The following is a 22,006-nucleotide window of genomic DNA, read 5'->3' as shown; positions in this document are numbered from 1 at the left end:
ACAATATTGAGATGAACTCATTTTACTCAAAAAAAAAAAAAAAGAATATATTTATGTGCATTCAAGACTTGTTGGAATAGCTCTTTAATATAATAGTCACACCATAAGCACCACGCTCTTCAAAAGAAAAAAAATCAACAAGCGGTACGAGTGATTTCAGTTGAAACTTGAAAGTGATAGGTACATTTGTGTAGTTATAAATGACTTGGACGCAATAATGAGGAGCATAACTTACTCCCTAATGGGAATCTCCAAGAAGAGGTTGCCCTTATTTGCTCGACGCCTAAAAAGTATGCTCTCATTGAATGGTATATGCCTGGGCTTGAACTAGGACCGTGTGTATAGAAGAAGCTAAGCACACCGCAGTGTCAATTGCACATATCTTGTTTTTAAACCCAGGACAAACAGTCTCCTTATAAGCGAACATCGAAACCTAGTTCATCTAATTTTTCTTTTCGTAGCTCCGCCACATTGATATTTTGGTAATAACAATATAGCATATATGTGCTCCGGACCGGCGAGGTTGCTTTGTGATAGTTAACTTGAACATGGTCCGTTATTTGTGTGTCTGCCAGTTGAGATTGGAACAGTGCATGCGTATATTTGTTTAGTGTGAAAAATGAAGAGGTGTGATGAGCATGGTGTAGTAATCAGCCAGTGGAGGTGGGGCGACGACCCACGTTCCGATTGATTAATAGAAGATGAGGAATGTCGACGTGTGCATAGCGTCGGTGCTTATGTTACTGTCACAAATGGTAATGAAATGAATGATAGAGATGGGCAATTGGGCATTTATAATGTATGGTTGGTCATTGTATTACAAATGGCATCCCTAGCCTTTGCCGATTTCTTCATCAATACAATACAATACAATACAATACAATACAATAGTAGGGCACATCTTGAGAGCGATGGTGTTCTAATTATTTTATTTTGGTTAATGACAGAAATATGTTTCAAAAATATGCCATTTTTCATATTTGCAAGATACAATACAAGATCTAATAGATTATAGATAATATATTAACGATAATTCTTTAATATTCCATATCTGTTATCCGTCGTATTCGTTTGTGCTTTGCCACTTTTGACTAGAAGATAATTTGGTAATAACTCATTTATTTAAAATACAATTCTTGATTGGAAGAGATCAACCACACTCATTATTTTGAAATTTTTTTTAGGTAAAAAGTCAAAAACACAAGTGAATGGATATCCATCAAACTTTCCGCGACATCCAATTGAAGCTATCATGGTCGTTTGACTCATTTTGCAAGACTTCAATTGCCACCAACCCAATAACTCTAAAATTTATTCCTTGATCATTCTCAATTTACATAACTTTTTAGTTACAGTATTTTCAGATTCTGATATGTAAAAAGAAGAAGAAATATACATATATTGCCTTCAAGATCTGGCATGTTGTGTCAAGTGGATTTGGAACTATATATGATATCAAAATTCTCTCTTCATTTTTTTATCCGTAACGCTCTCCAAAAAAAATGGAAAAGAAATCTTGTAGATCACCGTCATTTCTATGAGATCTCATTGAAGTCTAATACGCTGTTTTTTTTTTTGGACTTGGTTGACTCTAGTTAATTGGTTTACAACCTAACCTGAGCTGGTATTCCCGATCCCATAAATAGGTTATAGAACTAGAACTAGATCTCCATCCCTGTCCTCTCTTCTCTCTCAGATATTTAACTTAGCAAGGCCAGAGCCAATAATAGAAAATGACATAGTAGTCGGTGGCAGTGGAGAGCTATTAAGAACTTAAAAGACCCACAGAGCACAGACCCAGTTCCGAGTTCTGTTAGTACTTGGAGGCAAATAGAATGCAGTGAGCAAAACGACCCTACAGTACGTTCTCTCAGTCTCAGATATCTCTTGTCATTATTTTTCATTACGTTCTTGTTCTCTTGCATGTTCAAAGATATTTGCTTTTTGATGAATTGCATCCAAAGAACTTCCCAAGTTTCAAGCTTTTTACATGTAACCCACTATGTATTTCTTTCAGTTTGCCAAGAATTGCATGGTTCTAATATTGACCCACCAATTTAGTTTTCAAGCTGCTTTGATGGGTTTCTAGTTATGAGTAATGCGTTATTACTAGTTGAGGAAAAGAGGATCTTTTTGAGGAAATCCAAAAGCAAAAGTTGTTCTCTTATGCTGAAATTGTAGCTTCTTTGTTAATTGATGGATCTGGTTTATTTGGAACGAAGTTGAGCATGTATTGTTATGCTGTCATATGATCTTCTTTGTTATTAGTTATAATATGCTATACTTTGCAATAAAACTGCGCACACATTATTTCCACAATTGCACATCAAAATTAGCAAGAATTTCCATTTGTTTTGAGTACTAATTCATGATCTATTTGGTTCCTCCATTCAAAAACAGTTCTTTTTTCTGTTTGATAACAGAAGGAATATGGATAGCTGAGTTTCTCTTGTTATGGCCTTTCTCAGGTGTGCATAATTTGGGGTATCGATCTTTGCCTCCTAAAGATGGCTATGGGGAAGTATTCCCGAGTTGACGGAAAGAAGTCACTGAATTGTTGCTCAACAACCAGTCTAGTTGTATTTGTTGCATTTTGTTTAGTTGGGGTTTGGATGTTAATGTCATCAGTTGTTCCAATTCAGAGTCAAAACGTATCAACTGAGGAGAATCTGACTGATAAAAGTTCTAAGCATTATGAAGACAGTTCTGGTGGATTATCAGAAACTGTAACAAGAGAAGATGACAGTGGCAGTGATTCACAGAGTGAAACCAATATTGAAAATACTCAAAATGTTTCACAGGACGAGTCTGTGAGTACAAGTGAAGAGAAACAGGAAGAAGTGGTTTCAAAGGAGGTTTCTGAGGAGAAGGTTGAGTCTGAAAGTGAGAATGGTGATGAGGGAAATCAGCAAGAGAAGTTTGTGAAGGAGACCTCTGATGAGAAATCTGAGACAGAAGAAGAACCAAAGACAGAGAACGAAAATGATGGGGATGCGAAAGTAAATGATCAGGAAGCTAGTTCTGGAGATGGTCAGTCAAACTCAGAAGCTGGATCAACAGAGGAAGCAAGTGGTAAAACGAGTGAAAATGAACAGACAGAATTAGAGGGTGAAAAGAAATCGGAGGGAGATGAATCTGCTGATGAAAAGAAGCAGGAAGATGATGTTCCTAGTCAGACTGATGAGGAGAAGGTTGAGAACAATCAAGACAATAATTCAGAAGAAGGTGATACCAGTAATAACATGGACAGTGAGAAGGAAACAGAAAAGTCTTCAATATCTGAAACTCAGAGTGAGTATAGCTGGAAACTCTGTAATGTCACTGCAGGGCCTGACTACATCCCTTGTCTCGACAATTGGAAAACTATTAGAAAGCTTTCAAGTACAATGCACTATGAACATCGAGAGAGGCACTGCCCTGAGGAAGCTTCCACCTGTCTCGTTTCTCTACCTGAAGGATATAGACGGCCAATTCAGTGGCCAACAAGCAGGGAAAAGGTATATCAGCTGTCAAACAATGAAACTTACCTATTTTTCACACTTGAAATTAAACTGTGTTCTTGGTGCATGATGCAGATATGGTACCACAACGTTCCTCACACCAAGCTTGCAGTAGTTAAGGGGCACCAAAATTGGGTTAAAGTTACTGGTGAATACCTTACTTTCCCTGGTGGTGGAACTCAGTTTAAGAATGGTGCTCTTCACTATATTGATTTTATTCAAAATGTGAGTCCTATTAACTATATTTTTCCACATTCTATATATGCATTGATTTGCATGAGTTTTTTGCTCTGTCAGTCTTGAGAAATCTACTGTCTGATTTTCTATTGTTCTTTGTTCCATTACCTAAAGATCTGGATTTTATGAAATGTAGAGTGCCATCTGATTTAATCTCTTAATAGACGCAAAAATGCCCCAAGTATTCTTCGTTTAATCTTATGCTTTATTTTTCTTCTGATGCTGTTTTTCATTTTATTTTATTTTATATTTTTCAAACAAGAGATTCAGCTTGAATGCTTGATCATCTAACCGTCTGGAGTTTCAATCTCGAAAGCATAATTTGTGGGTGTAAGTTATGTTCTCCGTTGCCTAGTTTGTTGCTTAACGTGAAACTTTGTACTGGTCATGCAGTCTCTTCCTGATATTGCATGGGGTAAAAGAAGCCGTGTGATATTGGATGTTGGGTGTGGGGTAGCCAGCTTCGGAGGATTTCTATTTGACAGAGATGTTCTTGCCATGTCATTTGCTCCCAAGGATGAACACGAAGCCCAAGTTCAATTTGCGCTAGAGCGGGGTATCCCTGCCATATCAGCTGTTATGGGTACCACAAGGCTACCGTACCCAAGTTCTGTGTTTGATCTTATCCACTGTGCACGCTGTAGAGTCCCTTGGCATGTTGAAGGTAATAAATGCATGTATACATACATACATACATACATACGTATGTATGTATATATATATATATATATATATATATATATATATATATTCTTTTTTCTTCGACTAGGTCGAGTCTTAGAGATATAATTATGTTACATTTCAGGTGGTAAACTGCTCTTGGAGCTTAATCGTGTCTTGCGACCTGGTGGTTATTTTGTTTGGTCCGCAACTCCGGTTTACCAAAAGCTTCCTGAAGATGTTGGCATCTGGAAAGGTCAACTACTTTTTATTTCTTCCTTTCCTCTGAAGAAATTTGGATGTTATTTTGCTTCTATCTAACATGCTCTCTCTTTCTTACATGGTAATTAACTATTGGCAGCGATGTCTGAACTAACTAAGTCAATTTGCTGGGATCTGGTGGTGATTAAAAAAGACAAGCTCAATCAAGTCGCTGCTGCAATATATAGGAAACCATCTACCAATGAGTGCTACAATGAAAGAGCACAAAATGAGCCTCCTCTTTGCAGTGAATCTGATGATCCAAATGCTGCCTGGTAATTTACCTGTCAATAGAAAGCATCTTCCATTCCCATCTCTTATCAGTTTTACATAAATTCTGTACATTGCTATTTTACTTGAACAGAAAAAAATGGAAATCATTAGATTTTTCAAGTTTTTCTTCGGTCAAATTTGTCCTACTATATACTGCAAAAGTAATGACTTCAAAACTGCTTCACATTGTTGAAATGCCTTTCTGCAATGAAGATGCTCCTAGCATTCTTCATCAGTTAAATTTCCAACACTTTTAAAGGTTTCTTTTATTTCTGCATTATCAGGAAAGTACCATTAGAGGCATGCATACACAAAGTACCTGAGGATGCGTCAGATCGTGGGTCTCAATGGCCACTGCAGTGGCCATCAAGGTTGGAGAAACCACCATACTGGTTGAAGTCTCAGCTTGATGTTAATGGAAAATCTGCGCCAGAAGATTTTATTTCTGACTATAAGCATTGGAAGAATGTTGTGTCCAAGACATATTTGACTGGGATGGGAATCGATTGGTCATCTGTAAGGAATGTCCTGGACATGAGAGCTGTATACGGAGGGTAAGCAATTATTATTCTTAGTTACTTTTCTCCCTATGAAAGCTTCACTACCCCAGCTTTGATACCCTTCTGAGCCAATAGTGGGACAATTGTAAATTAGGGTTATGGGTCAAGCCGATGCGGTCGATGTTAGACAGGACTTCATTTTACAGTAAAAAGGCATTCTTCTATTTTCCTTTTCCTTCTTTCTGTGGTTTTGCATACAATCGATTGGATTCATTTCTCTCTTTCCCAAATACGAATAGCTAGTGCTGATTAAAAAGAAAAAAGTTGAAATCAAGTACTGCTAAAATGTTTATATTTCTAACTTTTTAGTTGCTGAAGCGGAAATATTTATGGATATCCTGCTGATGCAAAATTGCAAATTGTTTGAAAATTTCACATCAGTAGGATTGGCATGTCATGTCCCCCTTTTAGCTACTTCCTTTTATTCTTATTTGTATTGTACTGAGGCTTTTGTTTTCCAGGGTAGTAAGAATGGCAAAACGTTTCACTTGATCTTTGTCTTTTATGTTTTATTTTTTATTTTTTAGGTTTGCTGCAGCACTGAAAGACTTAAAAGTATGGGTAATGAATGTAGTTCCGCCTATTGATTCTCGTGACACACTTGCAATAATCTTTGAGCGTGGATTAATCGGAATGTACCATGATTGGTGTGAATCATTCAGTACATATCCTAGGACTTATGATGTTGTCCATGCAGATCATCTGTTCTCTGTCCTTAAGAAAAGGTATATTCTAAGATATTGCTCTTCAGTTTTCTATAAATGTGTATTGTAATCCCGATTCTTCTTCCAAGTCGTGCATAACTCTGATTCAATGTGCTTATCCTACTCTGGTCACAGATGCAACCTAGTGGCGGTGATTGCGGAAGTGGACAGGATACTAAGGCCAGAAGGGAAGCTAATCGTATGGGATGATGCTGAAACCTTGAATGAGATCGAGAGCATGGCCAAATCTCTGCAGTGGGATATCCGATTTACTTACTCAAAAGACAACAAGGGTTTGCTCTGCATTCAGAAAACGTTTTGGCGTCCTACTGAGCAAGAGACAATTCTATCAGCCATTGCTTAAAGGCTTCAATCTGTGTCTTTGACCGCCAAAGGCTTGGCCAATGCCAGCATCAGCCTATTGAGTATTCTTTTGTTTACTGAAGCATAATTTTTCAAAAATCATATATCTATAAGTTAAATCCAGTTGGAAATGTGTGATATAGAATTATAGGCTGCTCTTTTAGAAGCCCCTGTGTTCTCTCTTTTCCGTTGTTGAAGCAGAGGGCTTACAACTTTTGTATTTCAACATTCTTGAATGAATCCTCCTCAAAAAAACATTCTTGAATGAATCTCAAACGTATTATTGTAAACTAGTCACAACTGTTATGCTACTACTCACACTATGATCTTAGTTAATGTGCTTGCTATTATGTGGTAGTGAACTAGTGATTCAAGTTACGATGTGCTTATGACACTTTTTGTTCACTATCACCGATTGTAGACAATAATCATACATGTATCATCTGATTCATATGGAAATAGACATAAATGTATACAAGTTTTGAGGAAATGTATGCAAACCTTCCTCTACCTATCAAAGTTGAATTAGGTCAATTCTAATTAACCTACTCCTACTCCTCTGATGTTATAGGTGATATTTTGGGTACAAATCAGAGTAGATGAAAAAAATTGTTGAAGATGTCACAGATTCTTGAACACTTTTAAAGCTTTTGCCAGACAAGATAGGTGATCATGTAAGACATGGTGCAGTGCTTTGAGTGATAATGGAGCCTACCACTTAGAGATAGAGTGCAGTTTCCATCTCCTTCCAACCCTTATTGTCCCAAATGAACCTGCATAAATTATAAGATTATCTTCCATCCGACATTCTTCCAACTTTCACGATTATATAATTCTCAAGCACACATGTGCATCAAATTCCTTTTATAGAGGGATCTGCTTCTCTGCAATTGCAGCTTGACCCTATTAAAGATTAGTCCCAATCATTATTTTTCCATGTAATTGGTAGATTGATAGTTACCCACCTCTTACGTAGTCTCTTTTCTTATCTTCTGACAGTGCAGTCTGGTGATTTGAATTTTTCATTTTCTCAATCACATGTTACAGATAACTGTACCAAACAGATAGAGTAACAGAGCAATATTTGTTTTTGATTGAATGTTAATAAGAATAACCTTTAAAGGGTCATTTATGAAATGAACACTTTTGATCAATAATCTACATCCATGCATAATAAGGAAAGAGGTAGAAGAAGAATGTGGCTAACATTCTTTTGATTTGAGACTTTAGTAACAAAGCTTAGAAAGGTCTGGTTCTATAGCTAACATTCTTTTGACTCAAGTATGATGTATTTAATTACCAAAAAAAAAGTATGACGTATTTAATTTTTATATGTTCTGTTTTTTTTTTTTTTTTTTGGAACAAAATTCTAATATGTTCTGACCTGACAGAATTTCACTTTTCAACTGATGAGGGGATGAGAAGCATAGATAATTGGGAAATTGTGGTGTTCTAAGCATAACCCTTTCATAAAATATACTAAATATCTCAGTGACACCACTGATGGGCATTACCTTTTTGTTGTAAAAATAATTTCTATGTTGGCAAAATAGCCTACAAAAGTGCCAAGATGCTTCTTTTGAACTCCTTTAAAAATTTACTCATAAACTTTTTATTAGCGAAGCTTGTTTCTTTGGCTGTGAGTAATCTGAGGAAATGAAAAGAGACCTCTCCTCATGTTTGCATGATTGAAATTGAAAAAAAATTCTGCCATAGTTTTTGGGTTGGTGTTTTCAACCATAGGCTTAGAGGGCTTCAATGATTTCTTCTTTTTATTTAACAAGTTTGATGCTGGCTTTACTGTCATTGCATGCTTGGCAACAAAGAAAATAATGCAATACCCATCGCACATGTCACATAAATTCAGCAAATTAAGTTAGTTGGTGAAATCTTCTTGTGGTTAGGTCACTTGGAGTACGAGTAGCACTACTAATTTATCACTTTGAACAACTCTGACAACAAGGATTTGTTACCAGACACAGCAACAATTTAATTCTTATACGCAACTCAAAAAGGAGTTCGAATTAAGAACAATAAAATCCACTAAATTCATTCTTTTTTACTTGAGCAGATTCTACACAATGAGAGCAACAGCATGAGCTGCTTAGCCTTACCAGTTTTAGAATTATCAAATACCTCACTGTCTGCCATTGCCGCATCTTTTCTCAAACAATCAAGTTGGCAGTCTCCTTACATTACTCAACTTGTCTGCTGCCTTCTTAGTAACTTGAGAGCACAAAAGTATATATCACTTCTTTCGATCAATTCCAAAGTGTATTACTATTCAACAATGTTAGGTTCTTGGAGGCACAAGTGCTTGCTCTTCACTCTTGTTGCTCTCATTCTTCTCTCATCATCATCATCATCATCATCAGAAGCATCAAGAGCAGTGCCTAAGGACCGCTGGGAACAGATGCTGCCCAAGAAGCTACCTACGCCTTCTTCAGCTCCCTCCAAAGGCACAAATTCTGCAACAAAGTCTTCTTCCAAGGCCTTCGAAGCTCATAGGAACCTCCCTTCATCAGATGGAAAGGTCTAGAAACAGTTTTATATATGAAGAGTTTTAGTTTCGATTCTATCTCTAACTGCAAAAAACATGCAATCCGCGGCACTGTGCTGATCAAACGGAAGCATGCAGTGATTTCAAATCAGTTTATGCACAGAACCATACCCTTGTAGATTTCTTTCGATTTAGTCTGCTGGTACAGCCTCTTGTAAAGATAGGAAAGTAGATTCATTATTGGACAGGGTGAATTAGCTAGCTATCATAATTTTGGGACAGCTGCGGTATATGGAGCTTCTTTTATTTCGAAATAGGCATTGCTCATGGCCATATATCACTTACAATTATATTCTTTGTACTTCTTCCATGTAGAAACATCTTTGTGTATCTGTATTTAGTTTCCTCCAATACAAGTCACTCAAACTCCCCATGGTGATGCCTTGATCAAGCAGGTCTATATCTGAACTACAACATTATGTGTTTATGGTGTCAATTCTATTTATTGGCAGGAGGGTTTATATGGATTTTCCTGCCTGAGGAAAGCTATAGTTTCTGTCTAAATACTTTTTTTTTTCCCGTCTCAGGCCAGTTTCAAAGAACAAACATGTTTGGTGTTATGAGCCTTGCATACAAGATAAAAAAGAAAAAGATATCACAATACATGTGCACTTCTTTTAGGCCTGGATACACCAGAATCGTTCTTTTAATCCGTATATCCATAAAATCCTTACTTACAATTTCAGTTATCTGAAGATTGTCAACTTGACTGAATCAAGGAGCCTTTCAATCATGACCAATGACAGGGTCTTACAAGGCTGTTAACCTGGGAAAAAGAGAACACAACAAAATGAAATTAAGTCCACTTTGGCTCCAGCAATGATTTTTTCTCAACAAAAGGGATCCCATTTGCCTGGCAATACATAACACTTCAATGTAGGCCGATCCATATATATCTGTCAGTCTCTGAACTGAATTAACAAAACCAACACGGTGCCTTTTTCTAGCTGACACTCAAAAGAAGGCAGGTGAATCTCTACATGACAATGAGATCTGCCCTGCATTAGATTCAACAATCACCGCAGACGGGCCATTGTCCTTATTGAGCTTAAGCCCCATTCCAAAGTCAAAAATAATGCACCCCCATATATGCACTGACAGTGAGAAAAAGAGAATAGCAGATGCATTAAATTTTCTGGGGATATATCGGTGCTTAACTGAAAATTTTCGATAGTTAGCAAACCAATTTCGCTATGGCTTATAGCATTTCTGTTTCTATCAAGTAAGTACAATTAATAAACAAATGAACTATAGAATCAGAACTAACTTTTCATTAGGCATCCTGGAATTCATTAGCCAGGGAGAGGGACAATGTGAAAGAGTGACTTCACATGATGAAAGCATCCTGGAATTCATAGTAACTAAAGCCTTGGATTCCGGTACTTCTTCCCAAACTGATATGGATTAGTAAACCATGAATCAATATCGTTAAAGTGATGATAATGCAGTGGATTTTCATGGTAGAAGTCTTTCCCTCCTCCATCACCATTGGCACTCTCAAACTTCAAATCAATGTTGCTACCCCAAAAGACCATGACCCTGGGTCAACAACCATAAAACACTAGGCAGAAGTCGCTGGCACCCGCATGGACAACCTTTCCACCAAAGTTGGCCTGATACGCAGAGGGAAGATCAGAGTTTTTGTTCAAAGAGTGGAGTAGCCCTTGAAACTGCAGCTTGCCATCAGGAGCAAAGAAGTAACCCGCTAACCCTTTAGCAGTATAGCCAACGGCAGGCCCCCTTTACCTGGTTCAGAAAAGCAAACGGAATGGAAGGGCCGACCAAGTTGCATAGGCTTCAAGTCTTCTCCTTCCTCTGTTTCGATTTTATTATCCGAACCCATCTCATTTTCTTTCCTTTATGATTTCCCACTGGCAGTGATCTACGTTGTAACAAAAAAAACCCGAAACGAGAGGACAGATAAATCTTTGGACCCACCACATAATGATAACAATATTGATCCATCAGAACAGTAGGAGGGCTCCGAGGAGGCGCAGGCAGCTCCTCCCACGACAATTTCAAAGAATCAAAGCACTCAAACGATGGAATCCCCGAAGGATAGTTATACGGCTTCAAAATCATTATGTATACCTTGCCATCTATGGTGGCAAGAGCTCTGCATTGGTCTTAAACTGTGATCGGCTTAGGAAATCCAGGAGGAGCAGAGATTTTTCCACTAGAGGAATCCAACACGAAAACATCTAAAGTGAAGGCAGCAGAGTAATCCGAATGGGAGTGTTTCATGTCATTGTCATCGTCATCCCCATCATCATCATCATGAGATTGAGAGCGCTTCTTCAAGTCATTGACATGCGAGTCGTCATCATCATCGTTTGGTATCCTTTCTCCGCCAACCATGTAGACTTTCTTAGCATCTTTGAAAAATGCACACATTCCGAGGGGTAGTTCCCACGTTTGAAAAATCGGCCACTAGTTCCAACTCGAGACATTCCTTTCGCTCCAGCTTGTTAAGATCCACCCACCTAATATGATCCTTTAATTGCAAGTACAGATAGTACTCTGCTCTCCCCATGCGGATTACCCTAAACCCTAAACCCTAAACCTAGGCCCTAACTGGGAATATTACAACACAAGGAACAAACTATCCCCATGCGCTTCCAGAATTATCGTGGAGACGAGACGAAGAGGATTTGGTTTGCGGCTGCAGTTCCAGTTCTATATAAATACAGGGGACGTGTGATTCACATGGAGCGGGGTTTGGGCTACAGTTGGGCCTTAGGCAGCTCTGTGGGTCGATATAGTTAATATTATTATCTTTAATGTTTTAAAGTGTCACGTACGTTGTCATCAGAGACCAAAAGAAAACAAATTTGGGCTTTTATTAGAGGATGCGGCTGGAATTTGAATTTGAAGGGCACAAAAGTAAATTTATCACTTAACTAAACTATCGTTTTCAGTAAAAATGACACCGTTGTGGTAAAATTTTGAGGCTGTTTATGACAAATCCTACTACACGATAAACAAAAGTACAATCACGACGGCCTCGTCGATCGCCGGGATTTCTCTACGCCATTTAATCCCACCTTTCAATGATTCCTTCTTTTTATTTAACAGATGCTGGTTTTACTGTCATTGCATGCTTGGCAACAAAGAAAACAATGCAATACCCATCGCACATCACTTAAATTCAGCAAATTTAGTCTCCTTAGAGTAACTCCAACAGATTCCTTATATTTTTATTTTTCTCTACTTTAGGGAAAAATAAGTCTCTTTTGCTCCAACAGATTCCCTATAACTTTTCCTATTTTAGGCAAAGTGAGGAAAGAGAAAACCAAATTCCCTATATTTACAGCAAACTCTAAAATTTTAAGAAAGAATATGGAGAGTTTAGAGATTGTTGTAAAATAGGGAATCTGTTGGAGTTGGAGAAGAAAAATAGGTTAAAGCTTTGACTTTTGCTTCCCTATAATACAAAAATTATAGGGAAGCTGTTGGAGTTGCTCTTACATTACTCAACTTGTCTGCTGCCTTCTTAATAACTTGAGAGCACAAAAAATATATATCACTTCTTTCGATCAATTCCAAAGTGTATTACTATTCAACAATGTTAGGTTCTTGGAGGCACAAGTGCTTGCTCGTCACTCTTGTTGCTCTCATTCTTCTCTCATCATCAGGGCCGGTCCTGATTTTTTAGAGGCCTGAGGCGAATATTTATACAAAATTTTTTTCTAAAATAAATTAAATCCAAAAACACTAATGGAAATGGAAAAAAAAAAAAACATCTAGATTGTATTCTTAGATAGTTAAATTAGACACTAGTAGCAATGAAGAAAGAAAAAAAAAAAAACAGAAAGCTGTTTAATACTAGAAGAAATCAGAAAAAATATATATATATAAAAAGTGTTTAGGTATATCCAGAATATGTGTCTGGCCCAAACTTTAGGTTACTTGACTTAGTGATAATAGGGTTATTAACTAGAGATAATTCCTTATCCTGAGTTGGAATACTCCTCAGCGTTTATTCAGAAATTCTAGAATTTCATACAAGTACAATTACTTAATGCAACTAAAATAGAACATTAACGGACTCATCAATTATATATATACATATATATATATATATATATATATATATAATCTTGCTCAGGTACGGATATCCATACTTAAGCAAAAGGTACGGGATTTCAGGTTTTTACCCAGTTTTTTTATCACACATTTACATCTTAACCATTCTGTTTTTAGGTCCTATTGTATAGATCATCTCTACAAATTTTCAGCCAAATTGATAATCGTTAAAGCATCCAAAACTGCAATTTACATGAACGAACCGAATCTGTCAAACCGAAACCGTCCCTGTTCATTGTTGTAAATTACATTTTTGAATGCCTTAATGATCATCAATTTGGCTGAAATTTTGCAGAGATGATCTATACATTAGGACTTAAGAACTGAACGGTTAAGATGTGAATATGTGGTCAAAAGTGGGTGAAAACTGGAAATCCGTTCCTAAGGCTACGGTAAGGACATCCTTAGCCAAGAAAATTTGTGTGCGTGTGTGTGTGTAGTTACAAGGGAGCCTCAACAGGCCTAAAAGACAAAAAAATGAAACAAATTAACTAGTCATAATAGCTGCTGCTAGATCTTCTAGGTCATGAAACTTCATCAATATCATCCATATATGTAAGCTTGTGAAGCATATATAGGAGGGGCTTCAAAGGTAGTGAGACCAAGATCATTCTCAATGCTATTCTTAGTCAAAGCATCAACAGTCAAATTACACTCATGGAATCAATTATATTGTTTTTCAATTTTCTATTTCGTGTCACTTGATTTTTCAGGATATATATGGCAATAAAATAAAAGAGACATTCGAAATCTAAATATTGCTACTTCATCAAGCACAGGATCAATCACACCGGCAGGCATAATTAACCAAATGAAAAATAATGCACGTGTTCATACAAAAGCAAGAATTCTTTTCCACACAAAAAAAAAAAGAAAAGAAGGAAAAATGCATTAACCATGTTTCTGGTCATTAATGTAAGGGGTTCCACTGGGTCCTGCACCGTCAAAGTTTAAGTTGTTTAAATCTTTTTGGATGAGCCTGGCTTGCACTACTAGATGCTGCATCATCACAATCATCATCATAGAGTCGAAGGCCTCACTTAGTATTGCTCTGCTTGCCAAAGCTCCTCCACATCTTCCAAATACACCATACGAACCCCACATTTCTTCACTTGCCCAATTTCCACTTCATGCCCGACATCATACATGGAGGTTTTAAATGAGAATTCAAGCTGATAGTAGATATCCTGCCACTCTTGTACCGAGTATCGACTACGGTGCACATAAAATAACCAAATGTGATCCAACACAGGTTCACCTTGGTTTTCCTCAAACAATATACTTTGGCCACCCAAGGATCGTCCATTGACCCTTAGTGAGCAATTAATGGACCACTCAACCCCAGGCTGGAGTGGTTTCACAGGTCTAAAAATGACACAAAAGGCCAATCCCATCCACTTGTTACTAAACCAGCCTGGATGCAGCTCTACAATTATAAAAGACCCCACATTTTGGTGATTGTACCACTCTGGTATTTCATCTCCAGGACCAATAAAGTGAAACCTTTCATGGTCAGATAATGTTTTGAGGGAGCGTGTTAGCAATAAAAGTTCTATTCTCTCAGATCTTTCATACTTCTTCATGTTGAAAATTTTAGCATTTCTTGCTGCTATCGCCAAATTGCATAGTCCCATTTGATTGGGCAATGTATCTAATGAATTGCAGTTGCTAACGTTAACCCATACATGAGGTGGAATCTCCGGTAATGTCCGAAGTTCGAGACACCAATCCAACCAAAGATATTCAAGTCTAGAGAGTTGGCTGATGCTCTCAGGTAGTCTAACAAATTGATTTTGGCTCAAATTTAAATTACGCAATGAGGCTAAGCATCCAAAATCATTGGGGATTGCTTCTTCAGAAAGATTGCAGTCACTTAGATCCAGGTAAGTTAATGAACACAAACCAGATAAACAAGCCAGTGATAATCTTGCGGGAACGTAACTTCTCTTTAGGAATAATTGAAAGGGGTTGAACATCATATTCCATGATTTAGGTGACTCTGCTTTACATCCAGCGACGGATAATTCTTTGAGGTTTTTCAAAAGACCAATATAGGAGGGCACTTCTCTTATGCCACTTCCACTCACATCAAGATTCTCCAAACAGGCAACATGACCCAACTCATATGGCAATTTTTCAAGCTTTGAGGAACCAGAAAGATTGAGATCTTTGAGAGATTTTAAGCCACCTACACTGCTTGGAAGACATAAAAGATGTTTGCAATCTACCATGTTTAGCAGAGAAAGTCTTTCAAGCCTTTCAATAGATGTAGGTAATTCTCTTATGCCAGTATCATTCAGATAAAGCTCCTCCAAACTCTCCAAATGACCCATGTCATTCGGTAGTTTGTTAACCTTTGAGCAGCCAGAAAGATTAAGAACTTTGAGAGATTTGAAGCCACTTACACTACTTGCAAAGTGCACAAGATTTGTGCAATCTTTCAAGTTCAGCATAGTAAGTCTTTCGAGCACTTCAATTGTTGGGTCAACATCATACAATCTTATACAACCTTCAAGAAACAGAACCTCGAGATATGGCATACCTTTGAAGCTTGGGGTTGCGACAAGATTTAGAGAGTGACTCAGATTAATGGTTTTCAAACTGTATAAAGGCTGCATGTCAAGTAAAAATCATAGAACAAGTTAGCTTCCATGATATATTCAACAATTATTTTAAGTAATGAAAGAATGACGACATAGTTATTATAATATACCTCAGTTCCTATCCGAACATGTTTAATGCAACTATGACACAAGCTAAGATCGAGCAGCTTCTGAGGGTAGAAATCTGCTGGCAGAGATTTTGATGGATACCTCATCCAATCAAGAATCCGTAAACTATTGGGAAGATATTCAAGCCCCTTAGGTAGGTTCCCATTCTTAATCTTCAGGTATCTCAATCTGTTCATCATTAAAAATGATTTCGAAGTCACGTTCACCTGATCTACTCCTGACTCGGTTGAGTCCACAAATATGCCCTCTATTGCTTCCGTTCCCTGTCAACTCAATTTTATCAAACCAGAAAAAGCAGAATAAGTAGACTGACTTGTCATATAATGTGTTAGCAAATATCAGTTAAAACCATTCTTGAACGAAATCTCTTACAGTATTTTTGGTCAAAACATGTTTAACATCTTCAAGAAGCCACAACCTACTGCACCTGCCCGGCTCGTTAGGAGATTCCCTGCGGACAATTTCGTGACCCATTTCTTGGAGCAAATCATGCATCCATAGTTTTCCATTTGAAAGAGTCAGGAGAGATCTTTCCATGAGGACTTTTATTCCAATAATTGCAGAAAAATCACAACTGGATAGTACTTCTATTACTCTATCTTTGTCCTGTCCATTAAAGAAACATGCAATGTCTAGGAATATTTTCTTCTCTTCAGAATCTAGATCATTGTAACTTATTTTAAGTACGTCAAAAATTTCCAAGTTACAAACTCTTCCTAGTTTTCTTAATGCACTGTTCCATTCACTTGGATCTCTTCCGTGCAAAAAAGAACCCAGTACTTCAAGAGCTAAAGGAAGACCTTTGGCATAATGTATAACAGATTTAGACAAACCAAGAAAATGCTCTTCAGGGTAACCTCTTCTGAATGCTTTCTGGCTAAAAAGCTGAAGAGAATCATCATCATTTAATTCTTCGGCCTTTAATCTTCTGTCGACTCCATGTTCGATCAACAAATGCTCATTTCTAGTTGTGATGAGAACTCTACTCCCTGAACCAAACCACTCTTGGTTTCCTGCCAAATATTTTAAATGGCTTGAGTGGTTCACATCATCAAGGACGAGAAGAATTTTTTTGTGACCTAATAACCACCTTATAATGGTGGCTCCTTCATGAAGGTCTGATATGTCGGCCTTTTTTGTCCAAATCCCAGAGAGAAGTTGCTTTTGTAGATTAAGTAGACCACTTTTTTCAACGTAGTTTCTAATGTCAGTAAGAAGGAAACTAAATTCAAATTCATGAGAGATTCTCTCATACACCGCTCTTACCATAGTTGTCTTACCAATCCCACCCATTCCCCATATCCCAATAAAGCGGACGTCATCCACTCCTACACCTAAAAGAGAATTGACTGGCTGCAATCTTGAGTAAATTCCAATCAGATTTTCTGCATAACTGAATGATGTAGGATGCAATTTTGTCCATATACCTTCAACAATATCTCTAATAAGCTTTGATTCATACCTACAACACAGAATAGACTAAACTTATCAGGTTATTTGGATGAAGATTTAGTTTATGAAAATGCCTTTGCATTGGACTTGATTCTGGTAAAGAAATTTAAAAAGCGTCAAAACCTCGATTGGTTAGATCTGCCTACATTATTTGTGCATAACATAATAAGAAGTGAAAAATTAACTATTGTAAATTAATGAAATGGAAAGAGACAAAAAGAAAAAAGTATATGTATATATACCACTCCTTTGAATTCCACCCAGAGAAACTTGCCACTTCAGTTAAAGCAGATCTCCAGCTTCGCACTTTCTCTTTGTCATCCCTAAACCTTTCTTCATGGTTAGCAAAGGCTTCTCTAAAACTCCCTGTTTGCTTTCGTACGTCAGAGGGATCAACATCATAGAAAATTGGCAGCACAGTTTCTCTTGCTTTCATGCATTCAAGAATTCTTGTAAGTTCATCCATGCACCATGTTGACGATGCATAGTTTTTTGAGAGAACAATGAGAGCAAATCTTGATTCTTCAATTGCAGCAAAAAGTGCTAGAGAAATGGCTTGCCCTTTGTGAAGCTCAGGATCATCCCTGAAAGTTGTGATTCCTTGATGATCCAATGCAGTGTATAAATGGTCTGTAAAAGCCTTTCGAGTATCCTCGCCTCTAAAGCTCAGAAAAACATCATATTTCCACTGAGGAGTTAAAGCCGAGAAAGATGTAGACGTTCTTTGTATGCTCATTTCCGATGAAACCTACTTTCCTACTTGTAGAAGAGCAAGCGTCCAAAGACTATATATATGAGTAACCCCAGAAGCTTTCAACACTAGCTATTTCAAGGCTTGGAATTAACTATCATGGAAAACATGTATTTCTGTCTCCTGGTTTCCCTTCCCCACTGCATAAAACGTAGAAAAGATGAATAATTTCCTAGTCAATCCACTATAAATAAATATGCATTTTAAAAGAGTTGTATAATTGACTGTGAAGCAATAAACATTAGCTGGTTTGATTTATGTGGTCAATTTTTATTCCTTTGCTTTCTCTTGTTCGGGTATCTAAATACATAGAGGGATACAAAACACCAGTTGTAAACTAAAAAGAATTATACTTAAGAAAACGATTGGTGTCAGAATTGTTAAAGAATGTTGACTTTATTGTGCCTTGTCAAACTAGCTAGGTTTACTTTCTATAGTTGTAATAGGAGAGAATTATCAATTCAAGTTAGAATTGGAATCGTTGTACTTCGATCAAGATTATGTACTTTATAATACCTATATACAAGGCTCCTATTATCAATAATAGACACACCACTTCTCTCTACAATCTCTCTCAAATCTCTTATTCTTAAACACGTTATCACCACGAGCCCTAACTCTAAAACCAAAAACCCAAAAACCCAAAAACCAGAAAATACTTCATCATTAGCCTCACCTTCAATTAGCCTGCGTAGGCCTAGCTGCCTTTACAACCTAGCTCCGCAAGTGCCCCTGCGCTCGACTCTTCTAGCCTCGCTAGTAGCCAGCATCTCGGCCAGTGCCTAGCCAACCCTAGGCCATGCACCGACCAGCAGCCAAATCGGCCACGACCAGCAGCACATGGACCACTCCTCTAGCCAAGCCTAGCTACTTCCGGCCATCCTCCATTGCACGCGTATAATTCAAGGTTCAAGCTCCGATCAAACAAGTAAGTATTTGCAATTAAAGTACCTACTTTCAGTACTTTAAATTCCTCTTCTTTTTCTCGGGGACTTGCAACCTCCCTTCTTCTTCATCTCATCTTTCTTATAACATGGGTTCGATTCTTTAAAGAGGAACTGTGGGGAGTTCATGCCATATACGAACTAAGAGCGTTTGTAAGCTACGAACTAAGAGCGTCTGCAAGCATTGAAATTGACCATATAAACATCATTGTTTCGGTCTAATCCAAACATTTTTGAAAATCGATTTCTTGGTAGCATTGAGGCTTAGATATCTTATATTAGTTGTCGTGGAAGCATTGACTCTGAAACTAATCTATTTCTCCCATTTTCTTTTTAGGATGTCAAATGATCAATAGAAGCTCGACTTTCCTAAGCTTGATTCTATAGGGAAGGGTTATCATAGTTGGGTAACCGATGTTGAGAACCATCTGACTACAAAAGGGATCTTACCCATAATTCAGGCATCGAACCCAGAAGTCCTGCTTGAGTGTACGACTAGGAAGGCTAGAGCTCTCATCTTGATCCAACTAGTGTTTTGGCAATGTCTAAGATTCCATCCCCTCTGACTTGAAGGTATAATGGAACAATCTTCGCTTCTCTGACTTCAAGTCTATCATTGAATATAATTCATAAGCTCTGCGCATCAAATCTATGATGTGATTCTGTGAAACTGTGATCACAGACCAAGAGTTAATTGAGAAAACTCTCTCCACTTTCCCCCTCTTAGCACTTTTGGTATCAAAACAATATACAGGTTTGGTATCAAAGCAGTATACAGGTGAGTACAATGCTGGACGAATCATGAGGTTTCATCAGCTAATTAATATTATGTCCCTAGTTCAGAGACATGATAATATCCTCGTGAAGAATTACAATTCAAGGCCCGTCACAACTAAGAGTGTTTATGAGATGAATTATAATGCCCCCAAAGGAGGCGCTAGGAGCAGAACCCTAAAGATAAAGGACAAAACAAACGTGTCAGCCCATATGACAGCCCTAAAAAAAGGTAACCGCCAAACTGGAGCGGAAACACAAGGCAACTCAAGCCAACGTGAGAGAGGTGGCAGTGGCACAGCCAGCCGTGGTGATGGGGCCAATCCCTCTAAGGGACGCCAACAAAGTGAACAAGGTGCACGTTCATTGAAAGGAGGCAACCACAATGATGTTTGTCATCTATGTGAATCAATTGGTTCAAACAATGCAATGCAAGCAACAAGTTAGCTGCACAATATAAGGCATATAGGGACTTAAGAGAGCAAGAAGCCTATCTCGCCATTGTAGGAGATGGATGGAGATGACAATGACTTTAATATCACAGTTGCAGACTATAAATCTGGCGAAGAAAAACACATGGATGCCATAGATTTTGATTAGATAGTCTTTGATTTTCCAAGAATTATGTAATGGCAATTATGTCTTAATCAATAAATGACAATTGTTTTAACTATTTCTCAACTAGGCCCATCTAATTAATTGTGATGTCTAAGAAATGTTTGAACCAACAGAACGATTTTACAAGAGAACATAGCTCCACTAAAATCTCTACTTACCTTACCTGGTCACAACCAAATTGGAGTTACATAAATGATTGAGTAATTACTATTTGTCTATGTTTGATTTTGTTATTTTGGATTAGATTTTTGGTCAAGAAACTTTGATGTAATCATTGGGTTTTATTAATAAAGTCTCGATTTATTTTATTGAATGTCTTGGACATATTTTAATTTCGAACTTTATTATTTTTAGGTATGTTTCCCGGAGAGCTAGAATGCCTCATGGATAGTGCTACTATACACACTATACTTCAAAATAGGTAGTTATTTCTTGAAATGACGCCTAATAATTGCCTACTCGATCTTCAATGACTACGATGGCAAGGTCATCAAAATTGATCCATGGTCGAGGACCAACTCAATTTTCGTTGCCAAATGACATAATTATTAATGTCATTGAAGCTCTATATGCTCACAGGGATGGAATAACACTCTTGAGCTTTAAAGATATAAGAGCCAATGGTTTTCATGTGGAAACACATTGTGAAAATGAATAAGAGTTTCTTTGCATCACCTCTAATGACTACGGACAAAAATGAGTATTAGAGAAATTTATGTGTCGCTCCAGTGGATTATACGTAACCACGATTCGAATAATTGAATCTAACACATATAGGATTTGGCATGACCTCTAGGATTCTAACACATATAGGCTTTGGCATGACCGTTTGAGACATCCAGGACGTAATATGATGATCCGTATATTAAAGATTTCACACCGACATCTTTTGTTCAAAACAAAGAGAACTAAGAATCAAAAATTGATTCAAAGAGAAAAAGGGACTGCTGCCATGCCACATGGCTTTGCCGCCGTCCAACACAGGTTGTTTAGGGCCGAAGCAGTCTACACCCTGTGGCCCCAACATGGCTTTGATGCCATGGATGCTTCTTTAACTCCTCTCTCTACTTCTAAAGTCAATTGTGACTTTGTGGCCAACCAAAATCCTCATTGGTTGCTTCTAAAACCCATCTTTCATTCTGTAAAGCTTGCTCGTTAGCAAAATTAGGATCGAGACCATCCTATGCTTAACACTAAGGAAAATATTCCATTCTTGCAAAGAATCCAAGGTGATATTTGTGGACTTATTCAACTACCTTGTTGACCATTTAAATATTTTATGGTGTTGGTTGATGTATCGGCACACTGGTCACTCATCATGCTCTTAGCTACAAGGAATGCTGCTTTTGCTAAACTCCTAGCACAAATTATTAAGTAAGGGCTCACCAGCCAGATCATCCTATTAGGTCAACACGTCTTGACAATGCTTGAGAGTTTACATCAAAAAATTTTGGTGATTATTGCATGTCCATTGGAATTGAAGTTGAACATCCAGTTCCTCATGTTCATACTCAAAATGGTCTCGCAGAAG

At 37.6% G+C, this 22,006-nt stretch overlaps 3 protein-coding genes across 3 annotated transcripts; 1 reads left to right on the top strand and 2 right to left on the bottom strand.

Moving 5' to 3' along the window:
* The first annotated feature begins 1,640 nt into the window (after positions 1 to 1,640).
* On the top strand, positions 1,641 to 6,851 carry LOC112170276 (probable methyltransferase PMT24). Its single transcript, XM_024307502.2, has 9 exons — positions 1,641 to 1,860; positions 2,469 to 3,497; positions 3,576 to 3,725; positions 4,131 to 4,401; positions 4,543 to 4,653; positions 4,759 to 4,933; positions 5,216 to 5,485; positions 6,019 to 6,216; positions 6,331 to 6,851. Exons 2-9 carry the CDS (start codon positions 2,508 to 2,510, stop codon positions 6,557 to 6,559), a joined length of 2,394 nt encoding a protein of 797 aa, XP_024163270.1. The 5' UTR covers positions 1,641 to 1,860; positions 2,469 to 2,507; the 3' UTR covers positions 6,560 to 6,851.
* A 7,393-nt stretch (positions 6,852 to 14,244) lies between these two features.
* On the bottom strand, positions 14,245 to 17,226 carry LOC112170708 (disease resistance protein RUN1-like). Its single transcript, XM_024308029.1, has 3 exons — positions 16,309 to 17,226; positions 15,918 to 16,199; positions 14,245 to 15,816 (listed from the first exon to the last, which is right to left on the bottom strand). Exons 1-3 carry the CDS (start codon positions 17,203 to 17,205, stop codon positions 14,245 to 14,247), a joined length of 2,751 nt encoding a protein of 916 aa, XP_024163797.1. The 5' UTR covers positions 17,206 to 17,226.
* A 294-nt stretch (positions 17,227 to 17,520) lies between these two features.
* LOC121049931 (TMV resistance protein N-like) lies at positions 17,521 to 18,124 on the bottom strand. The gene is made up of 2 exons (XM_040508410.1): positions 17,631 to 18,124; positions 17,521 to 17,530 (listed from the first exon to the last, which is right to left on the bottom strand). The coding sequence occupies exons 1-2, from the start codon at positions 18,122 to 18,124 to the stop codon at positions 17,521 to 17,523; spliced, it is 504 nt and encodes a 167-aa protein (XP_040364344.1).
* Positions 18,125 to 22,006: the final 3,882 nt, after the last annotated feature.

This window comes from Rosa chinensis, chromosome 6 (assembly GCF_002994745.2).
Source record: "Rosa chinensis cultivar Old Blush chromosome 6, RchiOBHm-V2, whole genome shotgun sequence".
NCBI lineage: Eukaryota > Viridiplantae > Streptophyta > Magnoliopsida > Rosales > Rosaceae > Rosa > Rosa chinensis.
This window is presented reverse-complemented; position numbering and strand designations above follow the sequence as displayed.